Genomic DNA, 22297 nt, shown 5'->3' on the forward strand with positions numbered 1-22297 from the left:
CCAACGAATTGACGTTACAAAAGATTTCCCCCTCTCTTCCCTTTATATATATATATTTATATATATTTTTCTTGAGGAGAAAAATATATATATAATAATTTGGAAACTTAAGGTCTTTCAATTTTTCAGCAAAATATTCTGAGCAATGAATTGTACAATGAACTATAAAATATATAAATATAATATTTAAAACCTATCTAGTTTCTTTGGATCGAATTGTCGATACTTGAGACGAGGAAGAAAAGAGGAAGAAGAAGTTTAAATTAGAGAAGTATTTTAAAATGACGGGGATCACTTATTTAAACGTGAAAACTTGACAACCTCTAAAAATATTCTTTTCGAAAATTCTTTATAAAATCAGAATATATATATAAACGTTTACATCTAGTCTCTCGACTCTTCGATCATGCTCATACTCGTATCCTGGTAAGAATCTTCCCTTTATGACGGGACGGGATATCGTATCGTTGCCATTTTTTTTTTTTTTCTTCTTTTTTGGATACCCTCGCCTCGCGTTCGCCCCTTTCCTTCCCAAAGCTTGTTCCCTTCTCGCCTCTCATCCACTCTCACCGTTTTCGTCGCCTCCGCCTCCTATCTGCATTCCTAGTCCCAACGAGCCGCAAAGGAATTCCAATTTTAAACAAAAGTTTCCTGACGGCGGCAATCTCTCTGCTTTCTTTTCCTCTCCCCTCCCCCGCCCCCATCCCCCTCCTTCACCCCATTTTCCATATCTCGCCCCTCTATCCCTCCCTCGAATTACACCATCATTCTCCTTCCTTCCTTCCTTCCTTCCTTTTTTCTTTTCATTTCGCGCGGTCGACATCGCGGATTCTTCAGCTTCGCGTCGGGGAGCAGCAAAGTCATCTCTACACTTATAATTTTGTTTACAACCTCGTCCCCTAATCGCCGCTTCCACGAGGTGTTCGATACGCCGGCCAAGCGATAAAATTGCGCTCGTCTTTTAAATCTGCCTCCGGGGAGACCAAGGGTTCACAAGGATGCTTCTTCTAGGCGGTGCTTAGTCACACGCGTAGCCGTTGATCGATGCTTTATGCAGAGAGACGAGCGATTCCGCTTGAAGGAAACGCGTGTGGTTGGAGAATTTTTCGTCCATAAAATAGATGTTTCATAAAGAGGAAATTGTATAAATATTTTTGAAAAATATCACGCTTCTTACAATTATCTGGTCTATTATTATACTGTTTTATGGATTTTTATGTAAAATCTATTATTTTGTTTTTGATCCAATGCAAGTTTCTCGATTGAAATTAAAATTGCGTGTATTTTTGAAAAACTACTACACTTCTTTAATATTAATTAACAAATTGTTTATTATATTTTATTTTTATTTTATTATTTTATTATTTCTTTTATTTTTAACAACACAAATAAAGATTCATATTGGAAAGTTTTCTTGAGATTAAAATCAAGCATCTTCACGATTGTAGAAGAATTTTTTTAAATATTCCAGATAGAACAGAAGCCGTTAAATCATAAATATTTGCATAAATATTTTTGAAAAGTATCACGCTCCTCGTTATCTCATTTGATTCTCGAACAATACAACTTTCTCGAAACTGAGATCTAAAGTGATCGTGATATAACAACCGAAGTCATTCAATTATTAAATTACCTTCAAGAAATAAGTTCCAACAATAAGCCACGGTAGTCAATACATATTTGACTGCATAATTAAACATCGCAAAGCAAAAGCGAAAGAAAAAAAATCTCTTTCTTTCACCCACCTTGCCTCGACGCGTCCTCCCCTCGCGGCAGTCCTCCGTAGAAAAATGATCCCCGGGGCACGGGAGCGGGGCACGAGAGGCTCGGCGATAAACACACGCTAATCCATAAATCCTGGAGCAAACGGGAGAAAGCACGCGCTATATATGCGCGACGGCCGACTCGAGACGTATCAGTGGCGCGTCTGCTGCAATATCGATAAAACATTGATCCCCCATTCGTGCCTGAAACCCACCGTATAGGATTCGCACGCCGCGTGGCCCCCCTCCCGCGCACGTGCACGCAACCCGTGCATACACCCCCTGCCTTGCTTTCCACGGGATTATATCCCGTACGACCGGTGCGTGCAACGATATATGTACGTGTGTGCACGTGTGTATATACATATTTACCCCCTCTCCCTCCACGTCTACGTCTTCCTTCTCCCGGTATGTAGCCCCGTCTGCCAATATCGCGATCCGCACGCGAATCACCGAGGCCGTCATGAAATTCGACGATGATGGAATTTGGGTCGACGATATCCTTTCTCTTTTATTTCCTTCCTCTCCTTTTTTTTCTTCTCTCTTTTTATTTCCTGAGCTTCTTGGGTTTTGGTTTTTTCTTATTTTGTCGGCAGGGGAAGCAATGAACTCGAACGAAGATAGGAAAGATTTCGACTCGATGAACTCGTGCAATGGTAGATCTCCTTATTCAAAACCGTTTGTACAAGGAAGGGGATCGATTTGAAGGGATTTTCTCGTTGGCAGCGATTATTAACCGTAACGAAACATCAAAGACTAGAGAACTATCGCTCCACCACGTATTTTGCCGCATTTTCTATCCTCTCCTTCTCTTCAGGGACCTTGTATTTATCCGAGGAATTATGAATCATCAAAGTAGCGTATAGCGACAATCCGTGAAAGAGGTGGCGCGACACAAGTGCGATCCCATCGGATAGGTTCACGCCGGATAATTTCATCCCCCCCCGGTTTCGGGATCATCTTTCCCCGTTTTACCGGATCCGGATCAAAGCGACGGAAATCACGCCGGCATAATCGCCGCCCGCGAGTGTCCCCTCCCTTCCCCCTCCCTCAGACACGGCGACCCCCGAGCGGGTGAGAGGAGGGGAGGGGTGGCAGTGGCGCCCGCTTCTTGGCGGATCAAAGCGCGCTCCTATCCCCGCCGTCGCCGGCAACGAATTGGCAAACTTCTCTCTGAAGATAGAGAACAGTAATTATAAGGTCGGCGGCGAAAACGGCGCGAGGAGGGGCAGAGGAGGAGGGTAGGGGTTGCAGTGGCCGAGGGAAGACGGCAGACGAGCGCGATGGTCTCAAACACTGCGGTGCAAAATTCACCAATCTAATTCAACTAAGCAAATTACCGGCAACTTCCTGGGCGCCACAGCCTCCACGCACGGTGTCCCTTCGGCCTGCATTCCCAGAAACTTAGATCAAAGGGGCGCTCTCTCTTTCTCTTTCTCTCTCGACCCACGGCCATTTTCCCTTTCACCGTCCCTTCTTCACCAGCCGCTGCCCCCTCATCTCACCTCTTCCCTCCTGTTTCGAAATATCGCCCCTTTCATCCCCGCGTTTCATACTTCCGACCTGTCTGTCGTCGCACCCGAATATCGAATTCTGGCTGCTTGACCGGTGGCTACTGCCCCCCTTCCTCTTCCCTCGCCTCTTCTCTCTTCCTACGTGTCTACGAACGTACGTGGCCCATCTGGAATGGAACGAGGCGGGGTTTCGATGCAGCAGCAGCAGGCTGAGTAACAGGTTACGCAACCCTTGTTTCGATTGGGGAAGGATAGGATTGGAGGGGTTGGCCGACTGTTTTTGTTGCGTGACTAAGGTTTGTGGGACGATATCAGGTGGCCGAGGGAAATCTGGCTGGTGTGTGGTGCACGGTATCGTTACGATACGCGTGATATCTTTGTTATTTTTTTGAAAGTTTGGATTGGAGGGATTGGAGGAAGGAAGGAATCGAGATTTCTTTAGTCTTCTAAGGTTTTTATTCGAAATGTAGGGTGTTTCATAAGTATCCATTGTTCTTGATGTATTGTTCTTTTTTTTTTTCATGATGGCAAATGGAATGAAAGAAAAAATCTACTATAACTTCATCTTATTCTTCATGAGAAATTATCGTTCTTTCGTGAGAAGGTGGCAAGCGAACTCTTACCACTATTAATTGACGATGTAACATTCACACCCCCTAACAAGACCATAAGCTCCAAAGACAATTGTTCCCGAAACCACCATCCAAACACGCTCTCCATCCCCTCTATAATCATCCAAATTAATCGCGAATCGCCAAAAACACCCTCCGGTTCCCAAATCTCCACCTAACACCGCGTATGTCACGCATATAGCGTCAAAATCGAGAGGGATGTTGACGAGTGCGCACACAGACACGAACGGCGGGACGACAAGGGGGATGGTGGGGGACACCGAATACTTCCGGGACGCAATATCATTGGGAACGAGGCAGACTGGGTAATTCCCACTTGCTTGGTCTTCAGAGGCAGCAGAAACTGCGTTTGTTGATTATCCGTCCGGTAAACAGGGAGCATTGTTATCGATTGGGCCAACAATCTGCCCCTCTTCCTCTCCTCCTCCCCCCCCCTATATTGACGCAATACTGCCTCGCACTTGCATAATGAATGGTTGGCTAATGACCCTACGGAGGTTGCGGAAACCGCAGCCAGAGGATGGTAGGCCCGGGCCTCGAAGCACTTCCGGCATCAAACATGCACCGCTCGCGGATCCTCGGAATCCACGGAGTCTCCTGCACGGCTTGGCCGTGTATCGTTCCAACCCCCCTCCCCCCCTCCCCTTCGTTCCGTAATAGGTACACGGAGGCCGACTTTAATTCTTCATTAACCGAGCGCCAACAGAGTGGTTCGTGCAAGCAGATACGCGAGGCTTGGATATCCGGCGAGGCGATACTGTTCGTAAATTTGTTAAGCTCGGGATATAAATTTAACGAAGGTGTGTCCGTTTTGTTGACTCGAGAACGGAAGATTTGTAGATTTGTCAATTTGCTTTTGATTATCGAGCATTATTGATTATCTGCAGATACGCGCTGCAATCGAATGCTATCATGCGATTGGAAAAAAAATATAACGAAAAAGTTTTTTAAGAAACTTTCTTTTAAACTAATAATAACGTAATGAGAAAGTTAAATATTAATGTAGAAAGATTTCCTTTGTACAAAATGAATTAATAATTGAAAATAAGTATATTGATTGAATATTTTGAATAACAACAAGCGTCTTATTTAATGTATATATTTTTATTTTCAGTTCTACCGAGTACGCGGATACCAATAAACAGATTCTGACCACCAGTCTGACGTGTCACTGTAAGTAATTTTTCATAATATCATAATAAATCAACTTGAATTCCAATAATTATTTATTGATCAACGCGCACATGTTAATGCAAATTACAATTCTAACTTCTTTTCTTCACTTTACTTTATCAATACCTTTATACAACTCGAAACTCCTCTTAAACATTTAAATTTCAATAATCAATTATAATATTGTAATAAAACACAACAAAGGTATTCTCAATCAAATTTCCATCGATTCAAATTATCCAGACCGTTTCTACTTAAAAACAGGAAGAAAACGAAGACGCGAGAAGTCGAGAATCGTTGCCACTTTCCATCGAATTGTACGCTTTTTACTCTCGGTCGGTTACGCAGCTTCCCCTAGTACCGACATAGCCGGACCGATTCTTTTGTACCCGGCTTTTCGTCACTTTCGCGGTTTCCCGCGCATTTGGAAATACCATTGGAATCCCACGACTCTTTCACTTTCGCAAGTTCCGCCTCTCTATATACCCGGTGGGGAAGGACCGCGCACGCAATAACGACTCTAATCTCCTTATGTCGTCCCGAGCTGTTTTTGCCGCGTCCTCAACGAGAAAGTGCTTACGCTGTTGACCAGTCGGCTATAAGGGACTTACAATTTACTTGCGCGTAAGAGGCTTTATGCGGCGCACCGCGCGTAAAACGTCGCGCCGTCGCTACTTTTACTTAACGTTCGTTCCGCTTTGCATTCTTGCGTTCAAGGAAAAGTGACGGAAGTGGGGAGAAAGTAGCGTTTTATACCGGTGGGCTTACGCCTCCGACTTTTCACGAATCTTGTGCTTGTACTGTCATTAAAGAAGGGGCCGTGGCGAGGGAAGAGGGCGCTTTTTCTCGAGTGCCAGGAACGAAAGACGGATTATATACGATCTGGAAGAGGCGGTCACCGTAGAGCAGAGAGGGAAGGGGGGAGGTGCGTTTTTGCGAGTATTGGGAAACTAGCATCGTTACGGGTTTCGTTTCAAAGCGGTAATAGTCTTTTCGGATTGGACGTGTTATAGTCTAGAGGTAATTGAGCGATGCGCGTTTGATTTTGGGAATAGGATAAGTGATTAATATGTAAAGGTGGATTTCTTGAATGTTTGATATCGTCTAAGCAACCATTTGTGATCTGTGATAGTATTGTTAATCTTATGATTGAGGTTAGGATCTGAAGGGAATTCTGCGCTATTAGAATTCATTTCACGATGAGAATCTCATCGTGAAAAGCTCATGCATATATGGGTTCATAATCGTAAAAGGATTAAGGATCAACGTTTTCTACATTTTACATTGTCCAATTATCTTCTCTGGAAATTTCATCTTATTCGAGCATTATGAGCCAGTTGGTGGAGGAGGAAGCCGTTCCACGCATTTTACAGGCGTCTCATCGAGTGTATCATCGCTTAGAACGCCCGCGGGACTTTTGAAGGACAATCCAATTTCCAAGGCCGACTTTACGTTACCAAGATATTGTTTTCAAGGGGATTGTGAAATGGTTGGTCGAGAAGTCTCGATTTCCTACTGCTTTTTCCGCCATTTTGTTCCATATACCATGATCGAACCATTTCTTAAAATTAAATTGAAAATAAAAGTTGATCTTTCATCTTTTAAAATGAAATCATATATTTTTTTGATTGTGATTAATTGATACAGCTCGAGATTTCTTATCGTGACTTATGAGATTTTTATTAGATACATTTAATAAAATTTTATATATCAGAAGTAATTCTATAATTAAATATGTGCATTTCGTGTACGGAATAATTATAAAAACTAATCACATAACTATAATTATTCGATTCATCAGTATTAATTGAACTTTTTTCGAATTTGTGATAGCTTTGTAACAATTATATTAAATATCGTATTTTATGGTGCGTTTAAATTCATCAATAACAAAAAATATTTTATCGAAAAATAATAATCGAAATGCCTATCAAACTTGTCTACATGTGCATGCATATTTATACGTATAATTTATTAATAAAATAAAATAAAAATAATTAAAGTTAAAATATTGCAGGGAAAAAAATTTTGTCATCATATTTTTTTACGAAGAATTATTTTCAACATTATTTTCAATATCTTTCTTCATATTGGATAAAGTTTTTTCTTTTTCTGTTTTATTTTCAATTAAATATTACACTTTATTGTATATTTAAATTAATCTATAATGAAAAGTACTTAGTCATGAAAATATATATGAAGTATCGTAAATAAATTGTCAAAATTCCTACAGTTTGTTTCATTAGATTTTTGTTTTATTTAAAATTTTTAACAAACATTTTTCTACAAAAATTTTATGGTTTTATGTATAGTTAATGTAATATTTTGTTTAATTTTTGAATTTTCAGAGCTTTAAAGAAAATACTAATACATATATTTTCACAAAAATATTAAATTTTTATATAGAAAATATTTTTTATGAAATTTTAAATATCGATGAAAATGAAATTTTTTTTCTCTTTCCCTTTCTCTCTCTTTTTCTCTCTGAAATCACAAATATTTTGACAATACATATTCTTATGATAAATTTTGAAAAGAAAATACTTAATTTCTGAAATTTCAAACATAGTAAAATAATAAAATTAAATAAATAATATATTAAACATTATAAAACTTCAGTTCATTAGATATATATTTCAAAACTTTTCACACTATATTTTTCTTTTCCAATTCTCCCTTTCTTATTTTAAGAAACTTTTTCTCTCTTGCTTTCTCTTTTCATCCAAAAAGCAAATTCAAGACGGCAAACGAGAAAAAACTATTTCCAGACCAAACTGTAGGAAATCCTTAATCAAACGTTTCCTCCTTTCCTAAATGAAGGAACGTTACGTAAAGCTTGGAACGCTTCTCTTAAAATCTTTTCGTAGCCCAAGGCTTCTCGATCCCTCTCCTTTCTTCTTTTCACTGTGGATCGAATCGTTCATTTTAATTCAGTGATTTATTTTCGTGTTTCGTTACCACGGTCAGCTTTCGTCTACTCGAGCCGATTTTCTCGCCCAGACTGTGGTCTGGGTTGCCGCCATGTAACGAGCACTTCCGGCCCCCCGTGCACGATGCTTCTTGAAATTTAAATTACTCGAGTTCGATGGCACTTTCCCTCAATGAAAAAAATTTATCAAAGATACGTGTCGGTTAAAGTGTCGCGATTCAAGTTACAATCTTTTTGAATACTTTAAATAATAGCAATCACGCGTTATGTAATTTATTGAATTAAATAAAAAAAACGCGTTTTTAAATCGATTTGTATTTTGGAAAATATATACTTTTTTATGACGAAATACGTGAAGTAACAAATTTGTTAAAAATAAATTTTTGCAAAGTTTATAAAACTGATCAATTTTAATTCTTTTTATGAAACTAATGAAATTAAATGAATTCTTTAAAGATCAATTAGAGCGAGAAAGAATTACCAATGCTTCAGATTGAAAGCATAACTGCAATTTTTTTTTCCCAAACCATGCTTTCTACTATTCATCAAAATTTATGATATTAAATTGTTGTATGCTTTATTGTAACTTTATTCCTAACAATAAAGAAAGAAGATTTAAAAGAAAATGATCTTCATATATACTTAAAATATATAAATTCTTATAAATATGTATAAATATCTTATTGTTAAAAGTATCATACAAATAAAGATTCTTAAAAGTTTTGTTAAAAAGTTATAATAAAAGATATAATACAACGAAATTCAAAGAAAAAGGATATATTTCGTTTAAAAATCCAGAAATCTTTTTGGTTATACTATTAATGATATAATATTTTTGAATATTCCAATTAAAACCATCATATTTCTATCAGATTGTAAACAATTTCCTTTCAATAATATAACATTAATATAACAGTCTTCCAATCATTCATCAAAATTATTTCATATTTACTTTTATTAAGAACCATTCGTGAGCTTCGACAATATTCACGAAACAAAAAAATGTTCACTGTATAGTAACGCCACCAGCGGATACTTGCAAAAGCACAACAGTAAAATCATTTCGGCCAATAGCGTTGAAAAATAGATCAGAAGTCACGGTACGTAATCTTGACAGATTAGTTAAATAGTGGTGATTCGATGTAGATTAGAAATAGAGGCGACCAAGAGTGAGTTTACATCGCAGTTAAGTTTCGCTTTAACGGTGACGCCGAATTGCCTTTTCCCCATGACCGTGATGGCGTGTGACGCGCGGATTTACCGACCATTTGGTAAATGAAGACGAAACTACATCGTAGATTACTATAGCTGCGATACACCAGCGACAACTACTAACCTCTAACGTGTACAGGGTTTCCTTTCAACGTGATCGAAGCGATCGTCTGTCGCAATATGTCCCTTTCCACGTGACTTTGTCTGTGATTAATAATGTGTGCCGATTACTCCATGTTTGGATGATTTAGTTGTTGTTAATCTATTTTCTTGGATATATATATGTTTGTGGCTAATATAAGTCATAATTATTATCTGTATCCTTTCATATAATGATTCAGTAGCAAGTTATTGTATTAAATTGAATGATGAAAAGTTATAGGTTAAATATCTTTTGGTTATTTTTACGCTTAATTGAAATTGAATTACATAAAAAGAAAAAAAAGGGAAAATGAAACTAGATAATTCTAAAAGGATTTTATTATTTTATATTTATCGTATTTTTTTTTTTATTTTTAAAATGAAATGAATAAATTGACGTATTTTGTAAAATATATATATTAGAGTAAGATAGTTGAAAAAATTAGTTTTTGCGAAAAATTTTTAAATTTATATTTATCCTATCCGTTATGGGATTCGTTTTTTCAAATAATTGAGTTTAGTGTAACTGAACTTCAGCATGCCACTTCATCACTTGTGACAAATTTTAATTGTACGAGAAAAAATAACTATATCCCTTCCCCAGAGGTGAAAAATTGTCATTCTATAAAGAGCATATAAAATATTTTATTTCGAAATATTTTGAATATTTCATACGTGAAATATATGTATATGACATGAATTTCAAACGATACAGTTTCGATCGTATAAGTGATGATTTTTTATTAATTAAACACATTTTTAAATTTCTTTTTTTATGACACGTAAAATGAAGCGCTATATAATTCATATTTTACTAAAATAAATTGATAAAATTTGAATGAAACGAATTCATGATCACAAATTCAAAAGAAAGGTATTAATTAATTTACGTGCTACGTCTCTAGACAAATAACGATTCCAAGAATCGTGTCTGTGTTTGGGTCGTTTACCATCTGATACGATTCTGAGAAATTTATTGCATTCTCCGGGATTACTGTCGAAATTGGGGAACACAAGGAAAGAAGGTATTGCTTTCCTTTTATTGGAGGAAACATCGGTGAAAATGTTCATGAAGCTCGAGGCTATAAAAAGGGGACGAAACGATTCAATAGTGGCGTCATCGTTGTTCGTGTCATGAAATTATAAGGTCTTAGTCTCGAATCAATGATCCCTAGATAATTCCCGTTTATTGAACTATTATATAACGTGAAAGATTTAATTTAAGATTTGAATCTATAATTATTTAATTGAAAAAAGAAATAATAAAATATTTTATTTATAAAATAAATAATAAAAATTTAATTTTAGAATTAGTTTTGATTTGAAAATAGTAAAAGTAACTATTTGGAATATATTTGTTGTATAAAAAAAATAATAATAACGAAGTATCATTGCTAATCACATAACATAATAGAAAATATATTTTTCAAATCGTTCCATCTTCAAATCGTTTTACCTTGAAAAATTTATTACGAATCTCACGAACTCTTGGAACACACTTAAACCCAGAAATAGACGCTCCAATCGAGTTCGCAATCACTGTAGTCAGAGTCACATTCTCCCTTTCTTGGTCTCAAACGAGTTGCTTTTGAAAGATCTAGCAATGGCTCCGTTTGTCTTCAATCAACCGGTGCTTTAACCGGCACGGACGAGCGAATGTGGAAATTCTTCTCTGTAATCAATTAAACGGTAATTTCTTCGTTCCTTTTGTTTTCCTTTCATCGATTCTCTTTTTTCCACAGTGTGATATGATGTAATGGAATCAATAGGAAAAATTGAATTCATCATTCGCTACTGTTTGATCGATATAATTATTAATTATTAGAATCAATATAATCGATCACATTTTGTTTAAATTTTATTTGAAACATGTTGTGAGTTTATTTTATTATTTTTTCTATTTCCAAAGAGTGTTTCATTCTTGATAAATTGATAATCAAACAAATAATAATAATCCATAAATAAAAATAAACTTTTGAACAAATGAAATATGAAATTGGAATCTAAATGGATAGGGATACTATATCTAAAGTACTATTAAATAAAGATGTACCTGTAAATATTTTCATAAAAAAAAAATAATCTAGAATTTGATACATAAAAAAATATGTATATATATCTGTTTATTTTTCAATTATTTTGCTGTAACTGTAGAATAGTAATAACACAAAACTGACAAACAGAACAATACAATGCCACGTATCGACGATACGCTTAACTAGATGTCATTTAAAAAAAAAAATGATCAATTCGTGAAAAATTAAAATTTTTGTAAAACCAAAACCTGAATTGTCATTTTATTATCTATTTATTAATTATAATATACATATGTTATTTGTTATAATAAATTAAAACTTTCTCGTTCATCGCCAACATGAATTTTTTTTCACATTAATTTTATAAGCAATAAATTTTTTATTATACTATACAAGTCTTTTTTTTTTTATTATTATACTGTGCACAGTACAATCACTTATTGTTGATGTATTCGATTTATTTGAAAATTACACGGCGTATATACATATATTTTATTGTGTAACATCACCCTCTCTACCCCCGCTCGTCGTGGTTTTTCGATCTCGCGGAAGCAAACAAAATTTATGAGTAAATCGTTCCACCGTAACGTTATAACCTCATCCATCCTCATCGATTATCGTTGCTTTTAATATTCTCTCTCTCGTCCGCGTGAATCAACATCGTCCCTGAGTGCAGTCACTTTTGGAATACATTTCACGTCGCGGTTGTTCGATAATCGTTTCGTTCAAGAACTTCAATTACTCGCCATCCTATCTGTAACGAAATGTGTACTGAACTTGGCCATATAAAATTTCACTTAAAAATATCATCAAATATCCGACGCTAGATCTGTTCAAAAATTTCGAGAAGAGACTGGATTAATGATATAAGTAATTATTCACTTCTTAATGATCTTCCCCTCTTTTGTAATCTTATGTAAATCAATATATCATAAATCTACGAGGATGGTAGATTTTAAAAAGAGGTTCCACTGTGCAATGTAAAATTTAAGTAGATTCTTTTCGAAGATGTCGTGATAGATAAAAATAAAAATTGGAAATAACCTAGAATCATTTCCTTCAACTTGATACCTTAGGAATATTTAATGGTTATTATTCATATTTCAATCCAAAATATGGAGGTATTTTTAACATTAACAGTGCTCGATTTCACTATATTCATGAGAAATTAAAAATCTGAAGGTATTTCAAACAGGGATTGTTTCAAACTTTCAAAGCTTTTTAAATTCACCAAAGAATCATCATATATTTAATATCTAACCTGATCTTTACATAAAATTCTATCCACAAAGAACTTTTTGCCAAAAAAAAAAACATGCACACACTACAAACAAGAAAAAAAAACCGCACGAATATCCATCACATCCCAACGAAAAAACGAAATTCGAGAAAAAGGCATGTCTGGCCGCATACGTATAATCTAACGAGTCCATCATAGAGCCGAGGCTAATCACGAGGACCAAAGGTCTCGATATTTAAATTCATTTTTATCCGTCGATCCTATCGGGACACGACGATCCGTAACGAAAGTTAACGAGATGGTGTTAATTAAATCCAACACATAGAATCGTGGTGGGAAAATTCGACAATGGCCGCGCGTCTATACACACTGTCTCGCGCACACGCGCACGCACGCACACGTATGCCGCATAGATCAGAGGTCGTGATCGCGCATAAAGGCGCGTGTACGCGCTTACAAGAGAGCAGGATCGACGGACAGACGAGAGAGCGGGCGTCGCTGGTCCGAGGCTCGATGAATCGATGACCGCTTTTAGTAATGATGTGTACATGGCAGACCCGTTCTCTCTCCCGATGGAACGTCCGGGGTCAGCGTGGTAGAACGTGGGCTGGATACGTTGGCTCGTGTGTAGTGGCACCACCAGCCAGAGTTTGCCAAGGGGGACTTATTACGTCCCTGGAATTACCATATAAATTATCGCGTGATGAACCCACCGGAGTGCGAAACGGTGCACGGGTCCTGGCCTTTGTCGAGGTTTTGGTTATGGTTAATCGGCCACACCGTTTAATTGACATTCTGCGCCGCAAAATACCGCCTGTCCCGCGCCTCGTGTAATTTTCTTCGTCTCCCGACTGGCGACCGCGAATCGCCCGGTTTCCTCGTTCATTCGAAGGGTGATGGAACGATACGCGTGTCGAAAACTTGATGCTTGATGACGAACGAATGAGAAACGTGATTACCTGTGAAGATTTCAACTCGTTGTTAAATATTATCATAATTGAGGATCAATTGCTTTATGAATAATAATTTAAAGAAAGAAATAAATTAAATAAGACGTTCTTTTACGGCTGTCGATACCACACTTCAAATTTATCGCCACGATATATCGGTGTATACATTCTTTATACCAATACTTTAAATATACTATCCAGCCAACATTACACACGCATCATTTCGTACGCCTCTTCCAACGCAATACATTACCTTCGAGTGGATCGACAAACTTCGTACCACTATCCAAGCCGCATTCAATGCAACAACTTGTACGACGATCCATCGCATTCTATCGGCTATAAGGGCGAGCAGAACCGTGTCGATTTACTCTCTGAAATTTGATACTTGGGTAACACAATAAAAAGGTTCGGAGATTGATGACATAACTCATCGAAATGTGCCTCGTTCGCTCGATCGGCCTAGTCGCTGGCAGTGCTTTTCGCTCGGCGAAACAGTCACGGAGTGATTCCGCCGCGCCATCTCGTGTGTACACGTATTCAACACGGGGGGTAATGGCGGTGTCACGCGTGTCACCGGCGTACGTGTAAGGCAATCACGAATTTCGCGAGCCGCGTACAAAGCAAATTTAATGATACGCGTATAATACACGATGCGAGTGTCGTCGCACGGTGCGGAAAGATGTAATTAACGGTTATTCAAATTTTCATGAGGAGCATAGTCATCGAGGACGACTCGAGAGGAACGTTTAGAGAGAGAGAGAGAAAGAGAGAGAATGGGAAAGGATCCCTCGAGGGTTTCATCGACAAGGTTACAGACAGACATAATTACCCTGCATGGTGAGATGGCGCGAATAGAAGACGGTGTCTGCTACGTTTAAGAAGCAAAGCGTGGCCTCCCTGTTGACGAGCAACGGGGATCCACGTCTACGAGGCACGATGAATATGCAAAATTGTCGGTCTCACGAAGCATATCCAACGGCACGACCAGCGGCACTGCCTATGTTTCATGCATTCAGATGCCCTTCTTACCATCGTGTAGCCGTCCAGCTTGGCCGTGGAACAGTTGAACAATGTCGCCGGCTGTCGCGTTCATTAGGTTAGGCCGTTTAAAAAAGTCGCTCGACATTTCACGCGGAATTCCCGCCACGAGCCACTGCCATGCAAATCTCGCTCAATTCGCGCGTACACGGGGAAACTCTTAAAGCCTTTTATAGCGTGCCTCTAAGACTGAATTCGTGGCCTGAAAGTCAGAGTGCCACTATATTCTTCGCTGTAGGTATTACGACGCGACATTTCTCGCGGTTTTACGTGTTACACACACACACACACACACACACACGTACATGGCGATGTGTCGTGTAATAATTGCGCATGCGCGCAAGTATGCGTGCATACATAGGTCTGTGTGCAGCTTTTTAACCTCTTTTCGAGAGGCTCCTGCAGACTGATTTATGTTTACGGTGGGGACGGGAGAGGGAGATGGAATTCGGTGACCGCTTAACTCGCTCTCGTTCTTTCGCCATTCTGGGAAACCTGTTTGCGTTATCGTCGCGAAGGAACTTTACTCGATGTTCTTTGAATTCGATTAAAGAATTCTTGAGCTGACTGTGGACTCCGACTAACGATAGTTTGGTTTTAATAAGTGGTTTAAGTCACGAAACGGAGGATTGTCGCGAGATAAGTGGCAATCTACTTTGGGAATTAGGTTGATTGATTTAATTATTAGAATTGGAATATTCCTTACTCTTTGTTATCGTAAGAATGCAATACGTATTAGTCGGATTTTATCAAAAAAAGGGGTAAAAATAAGTTTTCAATGATTCAAGGTGAAATAAGATAATTTTTCTTCTTTTTTTGCCCGATAAATTTCTTTCAAGATATCAAATTTCAAGCATCGATCGTAAGTTCGAAATCGGTTAATAAATCCCGAGGAACGCACAGAGCCGATTGAAACAATCCCATTCCCGGGATCTGGCTCCCACTTTTGTCCAGGAAATTAGAGTCATCGCGGCGTTGTTTGCCCGATGGGAGGCAACGGCGTCATATTTCACGCACGAGCGAAACTTGAGAATCGTAATTGAACGCGAGAGGGAATATGGCGGGAGGAGGGAAGATTCGTTGGACACATCCGACGTCAAGACGAGCACGGGTATTAGAGAAAAAGTTATTCTTATTACCCAGGCCGGGCCACACGTGTATATTATTGCCAAGAAGTTGTCGACAACGGGTCAACCAAAACTTTTTCGATACTTTCTTAACGACAATCTCGCGTACCTCTTATAAGTTAGCACAGACATGCATTATGTAGAGTTCGTTCGTCTTTGACGAATGTCGATGGCGTTAGTTGTTTCTTCTTATTTTTTTTTCTTATAACGTTTAAACTAATTATTAATCTTGGTATGGAGTATGCGCAAATCACTGAATAAATATATTTACCAACTATTTTGTAAAAAAAAATTTTAAAAATATATAATTTTACGTATTAAAAAATTAATAAAATCTCCATTTCGAGAATGATTAACGTTCTTCAACTTTTTTTATCGGATCAAAAATATTTTCTTACGATACGGATAGCGAAAAGATGATCCTAAAAGCAAGATCTATCAAATAGATGCCCTTGCGAGATAACCTCTTTCGAGGAAATATTCGAGCAAAGAATGGGGAAGTAGTTAAAAAGAGACATTATGTGGACCGTTTCATAAAAGAACGGATGGTCCCTCTTTTTCTTTATATACAAAGCCTAAAGTTTTACATCGTGGAAAGGATACACGGCATCAGGTATATAGTCAGCAACTCCGCGACAGGAGTTCCGCGTAAAAGTTTTTATATTGTACAAGACTGTCATATTATCGACCGTTAATGCCACGTGTTATAAGTTATAGCAATAAGAGTGGCCTACGGTTGAGTAGTCCGCGTTTATGGCTCCTTATGAAAGTGTTCTATTAAAAGGTTAGGTACTATTCTTAATATGTGAAACGAACGGTGGAAGGACAGTGATCGTAAATGCATCATAAAGCGTTTTATTCGCGACATCATGCAGAATCGACATCGTTTCTTTCTTTCCAGCTCAAACAGAATTATTTTGAAATTGAAATAAATTCAAATTTTCTTATTTAAAATCTTTAAAAATCACGGGTAATAAATTTCGATTAATTTATCAATTTCGTTAAATATTACTTCTTAGGATTCTCTTAAGTCAAGTAGGATTCTCTTAACTCTCTAAAAGTTCAAATAAAGGAAATACAGAGTTTTTCGAAATTTCACTGTCTCGCAAGTTGAATAAAATATGTTTCTGATAAAAGGAAGAAGGAATAGAATTCATTAATTCGATAGTTTTCCAATTCACTTACGGTTTGACAAGTCCACCACCACTTTCTGGGCGGGCTTGCACGCGAGCGAAGAAGGAGTAGTCTGAAGGGTCGGTGAAACAAAACATCGTAAAGCACCCTCTTGTCTGTAGAGGATGCGACCTTTTAGCCAGGCATTCAGGCAAGTGAGAAAAGTGGCTGTTAGATGTGGCCGGCGATGCATAAGAACGTGTTTTCAGGGGACGGCTTATCCCTGGCATTTAAATTTATTTAAAGTAACGTTTGATGGTATGCAACAGACAGGATATGCAAAATACTTTCCAAATTAATGGTCTTCTTATTATTGTTATATTATTTTTCAAACATGGCAATACATGTTATTAATTATTATCAAAATTTGACACAATGTTCAACATTTTTTTTTACATATACAGGATGAATTATTATTTATTTACTATTTTTTTCTCCAGAATATAAAAGCGCGTTTTAATTGTACGTTTTTTTTTTTTTTTTTTTTTTAAATGAGATCAGTATAAAATAATAGTGCAATGAAATATTCGACGATGAAATGTTTAGAAGTTTTTTAGACATTTTTATTTTTTGGCTCGTTTTTTGTAAATAAACAATTCGGACAGATCCAGAATAACAGATACACAATATCCCATTCAAAGTTATCAAAAATGATCGTGTCATCCTGTACATAATATTTCATGGCCTAACGGCACAGAACGTTGGCAGTATCACGTTCACATTTTTTTTTTTTATTTTTTTTTTTTTTTTATAAACTTTCGACTAACGGCGGAATTTTTAGTTGCTCTTAATTTCGAGGCCAACTCGTTCTCGCACCGCTGCCTCTCGTTCGCCCATCCTCCCGCCGCCGTTGAAATCGACGTGGTTCAAGTGGTTTTCAGCGTTCCCCCGGAACCTGAATATTTATTTGCTCTTCCATAGAGATGTTGACCCGGAGCGTTTGAAATTGAAACGAACGTGGCAGCCGATGATTTCTGGGCCGTGTAAAAACCTTCCCGATGTAACCTTCCTGGCGGATACGTTGTTGCGCGAAATTTTTTCTTCAATATTTGGCCTGTCCATTGTTACGAGAAGTTGGTAATTACCTCGAAGTTGCCGAGAACTAGTGAAATTAAGTAATAAGAATAAAAATAATGATCCAATCCTTGAATATTGGATTGCTTTTGACCTACATATGAAATTTCTCTACTTTAAGATATTGCAGAATAATTTGTTCGTGCGTGTAGACCCCGTTTTTCAATCCGTGCGTGTGAACCCCGTTTTTCAATCCGTGCGTGTGAACCCCGTTTTTCAATCCGTGCGTGTGGACCCCGTTTTCCTATCTGTGCGTGTGAATTTCTTTCTTTCATGTTTACGTGTTTATTATATCTATTCAAAACTATTCTTTTACTAACATTCTTTTACCATCATCGAAATTTCTATGTTTATTAATGCGATGTAAAATAGAAAGTGGGATTTGTCATTTAACGTTCTTCGATAAAAAAGGAAAAAGTATTCCATTCTCTGGCGAGAATATTTAATTACTTACTCAATCTCATCTGTACGGAGAACAGGTATCCCGAAATCGATAGCAGCTTGAATGTGTACGGGATCGGATAATTGAGTGGTGGATACCTCTCGAAATTCCCATGGAGACGTCCTCACAGCGAGTAGCTCTCCCTTGATTACGGAGACAGCTGATTGATGCTTCGGGGTACGATCCAGCTGGCTTGATCGACCGCCTTAAGATCATTCGGTGCTCTTTGGACTATGAAATTTCAACTCAGAATCGCCCGGAATGAACAAGACAGACGATACGCGCTATTGCCTTACTAGTGCTCATTCCGTTCAAAAAGCTAAATTTTCTACTTCACCCAATACTTTTCCACTCTCGATCTAAACACACATATCTTAAATTAATACTCTAATACTTGTTTCCAGTTCTTCTTTCTTTTACGACACTGTGTCCTAAAAATATTTTTTCCATAAATAAAATATCACATTTTGTACGTCACAAATTTGAAGACAAAAAAAAAATTACATTTGCAGATGCTGCAGTGATGGACGGCGAGGGCACGCTGGGCCGCGGTCACGGGAACGGGGGCCGTGGGCTGCGCCGTCAACGGTCCCTAGAATGGAGAGAGAGGCGCGGTTACGGGCCCAGTGCTCAATCGAGCAGCGACGACGAGGAGAATTCCCGTCACGCCGTTGGCGCCGCGTCTGTTTCGTCCGCCGGTAGAGGCGCTCGCAGCCCGGGCCAGGTCTTCGCCTCCCTCTTGGCGCAACAGTATGGAAGTGAGTGATGATATAATTGATGTTTAATGCCTTGATCGAGAGCCTTGGCGCCGGCCTGGGGAAAAGTTTCGCGGACCGTAGGTGGCCGGTATCACGGGCCACGTGTTTGAGGGAGAAGGGGAAGGAACGGTGTTTGATGGGAGTTAGGAACGTATTGGGGGTGGGAATTGGTAATTTATCGAAGGGACTGCGGATTTTCAGGGTGGGAACAGGGAAAAGTATTACCGTCGCGGTGATTGATTTTGTCCGTCATGGAATATTAGTTCTAGCCTTGTCGGCTTCGTCTTTTTAAATTTTCCATGCTACTTTTGATTGATTGTTTATTGAAATCGGGAATTTTGAAAGGATTTGGAACGATTAATAATTGCTATTATTTTTTCTTTTTTTAATTTCATAACTAGATACATCAAGAAATTTAAGTAAAGAAGTTAGCGATTTTAATAAACTATAAACTATTACAAAAAGTTATCAAATTAAACGTTTTATACTAAAAAAGAAATCTATATCAAATTGCGCGTGACATTCTTAGCAAAAATTGCAGCAACAATAACAACAACAACAAAAACAAATCGTTCGCAACTCACGATTGCAATAAGAAAAAAAAAAAGAAGAGGGCTACACAACGCGAGCTACAACCGTGATCTTCATTAAGCGGAAGCACCGATCTCATCGATCTCTCCCCTGCCTCCTAGACAAAAGAAATTAACGTAACGATTCGACTTCTAAGGCGCAGCCCTGATTGGATGGCCCTTCGTTCGGCCAGTCTTCCACCCGGATTCAAACGAACTTTAACGAGCGACTTAATGAGCAACCTATGAACTTTCAATTGCAACAATTAAATCGGCAGCGTGAAACGAACGGGCGCAGGGAAATATCCGCGCGAACAGGCGCGATCATCGAGTAATGGCCTGTCGAATGAACAAAGAGGGAGAGAGGGAGGGAGGGAGAGAGTGATAGAGAGAACGAGAGAGAGAGAGAGAGAGAGAGAGAGAAAGAGAAAAATTCGTTCTGGACGCAGCTTAACGATACACACCGGCTGACTGACGGCAACTTTTTTTATTTTTTTTATTTTTTTATTTTTTTTGTTTCTTTCGACTCGATCTGCTGCTGCCAATAATAAAGTTCAGGGTGGCTCGTTCATCATATTCCATCAAACAGGCGCGAACCACGCTCTCGACCATTCGGTTCACCCGTCTACCCCCTCGATCCTCATCCCTCATTTCTTGCCGCTTCTATAATCTTCCTTCGACTCCCCGGCAAACGCGTAGATTAAAGGATTTACGAAATTAGTTTTACTTCCTCGCGTCGTCTACGAGCGCGGCCGGATATTAAGTTCGAAGGCGAAATCCCAGATCGTCGAGAGTGGGCGATCGCAGCGCCGCGTGGCGGACTTAGAGTAAACAAAATTTTAAAAATACAACGTTTCTTTTTATTATTATTATTACTTCGATTAATAAAATTTTTTTGACTCTTTTTGATTCTTATGTATCGTAATTAAATATAAGGTTCAGAGTTCAGAGGTGGGTTGTAAGATGTATATAAAAATTGAATTATCGCTTGGAAAATCTTGAAGATGAGATTTCGAATCGCTCGAAGATTTTGTATTTATTCACATTACGTATTTATACTTGCAAACTTTTTAAAGCCTTTTTTCCATCTTGGATATAATAGTATATCGGTCGCCTTTATTTGCTTCATTCGTTTGTATATCAGGTGTACCCTACGATTACGCGACTCGTTTGCGGTACATCGTATAAATATCAGGCTCCGCACAACTGCATTATCATTGACTGCTTATTTGGATTACTACTTACGCAAATAATAGTTTAATATCACGCGTTCCGCTTTCACGGCCATTATTTGGCCTCGGATACGACCAGTTATCCCGATTAAATCTACAAATTCATACCCTACATATCCGCCATGGTATAATCTTTGCATACCTCCCTCTCCCCATACATAATATGAACGTGTCGTACAATTCTAACATTTCTGATTCGAAACTGTTTCGTCACTATGTACTTGTATCTTAAAATTTCTTTTTTTTTTCTTTTCTTTTTTAAATCCAAAATTATTCAAATTACATTCGAATTCGACAAAACTGATCTTTCCTTACTCCTCTTAATTCCTCCCAAGTATCCAACCAACAATCTTACCTTACTTTTAAGCAACATAAAACTACATCTTGGATCCACTTCCCTCCCGCGACTTCTTGTTTCTCCCTCTCCCAGAAACGATTTCATCGATTCGTTCCGTCTTGAAGCCGGACAAAATAGTCGAGGAAGATGGAAGGGGAGAGGAACTCAATTAATACCGGTGCACTAGGTTTATACTATATTTCTTGGTTTCGCGGTATCAAGCGAGCCAGTAGCCCGCCTCATGTCTGTCTGCATTTGTTCCAATTCACTTGCTGCCGATTACCGCTCCCTCTCGGCCCCGATATATCGTTCCAGCCTCTACCCCTCGTCGATGTTCATCCCCCATTTTCATCCCCCTATTCTCCCATTTCCTCTCCTCATCCCTCCCCCCCCTCCTTCCCTCGACACGACTCGACTCGTCTCCCGCCTCGATTCGTCGCGGCAACAGTGTCACGTGACTGCACTTGGAGCGTATCTAAAGAGAACGACCTCTGTCGGTCGCGAAGTATCCCGAACTGTTTGGCCTATAATATCTCTTCCCTCGCGCGTGTAATACTAGAAAATAAGAAATCAATATTTGAAATTCTAGATGGGCAAGAGTCTATCTGATTCTATATTTTTCTTTTTTAAACTATAATTAATGTATAGAAAGACTCTACCTTTTCTTTCTTTCTAAACTATAATGTTAATATGGAAGATACGAATTTATATACATAAGAAAATCGGTGATTCATCTGAGACTGATAATTTCTCAAAATTACGAATTTTCGTGCAACGATAGTTGGTCTCCTCGTCCGACGATCGGCCGTGCACGTAGATGCACGTTTGGCCCTGGATCGATATATGACGTGCGCGTTACTCGATACAACGCGCATGAAACGCGTTCGATGGTGATGGTAGAAACGGCGGTTGTTGGGAGGCCACGCTTGATTGCCGCACTGCAGACGCCGCGCC

General features: G+C 38.5%; 1 protein-coding gene across 5 annotated transcripts in view; it reads left to right on the top strand.

Moving 5' to 3' along the window:
• The window catches only part of LOC411155 (teneurin-a), a 658614-nt gene that overhangs the window by 264563 nt on the left and 371754 nt on the right, over positions 1-22297 (top strand). For all 5 annotated transcript variants that reach the window (XM_006569977.3, XM_006569976.3, XM_006569975.3 and 2 more), the window contains exons 3-4: positions 5024-5082; positions 18960-19205. In XM_006569977.3, coding sequence (XP_006570040.2) covers positions 18971-19205 — 235 coding nt within the window. In that variant the 5' untranslated portion in view covers positions 5024-5082; positions 18960-18970. The remainder of the gene's footprint in view (positions 1-5023; positions 5083-18959; positions 19206-22297) is intronic.

The sequence above is a fragment of the Apis mellifera genome, linkage group LG6, assembly GCF_003254395.2.
Source record: "Apis mellifera strain DH4 linkage group LG6, Amel_HAv3.1, whole genome shotgun sequence".
NCBI classification, from domain to species: domain Eukaryota; kingdom Metazoa; phylum Arthropoda; class Insecta; order Hymenoptera; family Apidae; genus Apis; species Apis mellifera.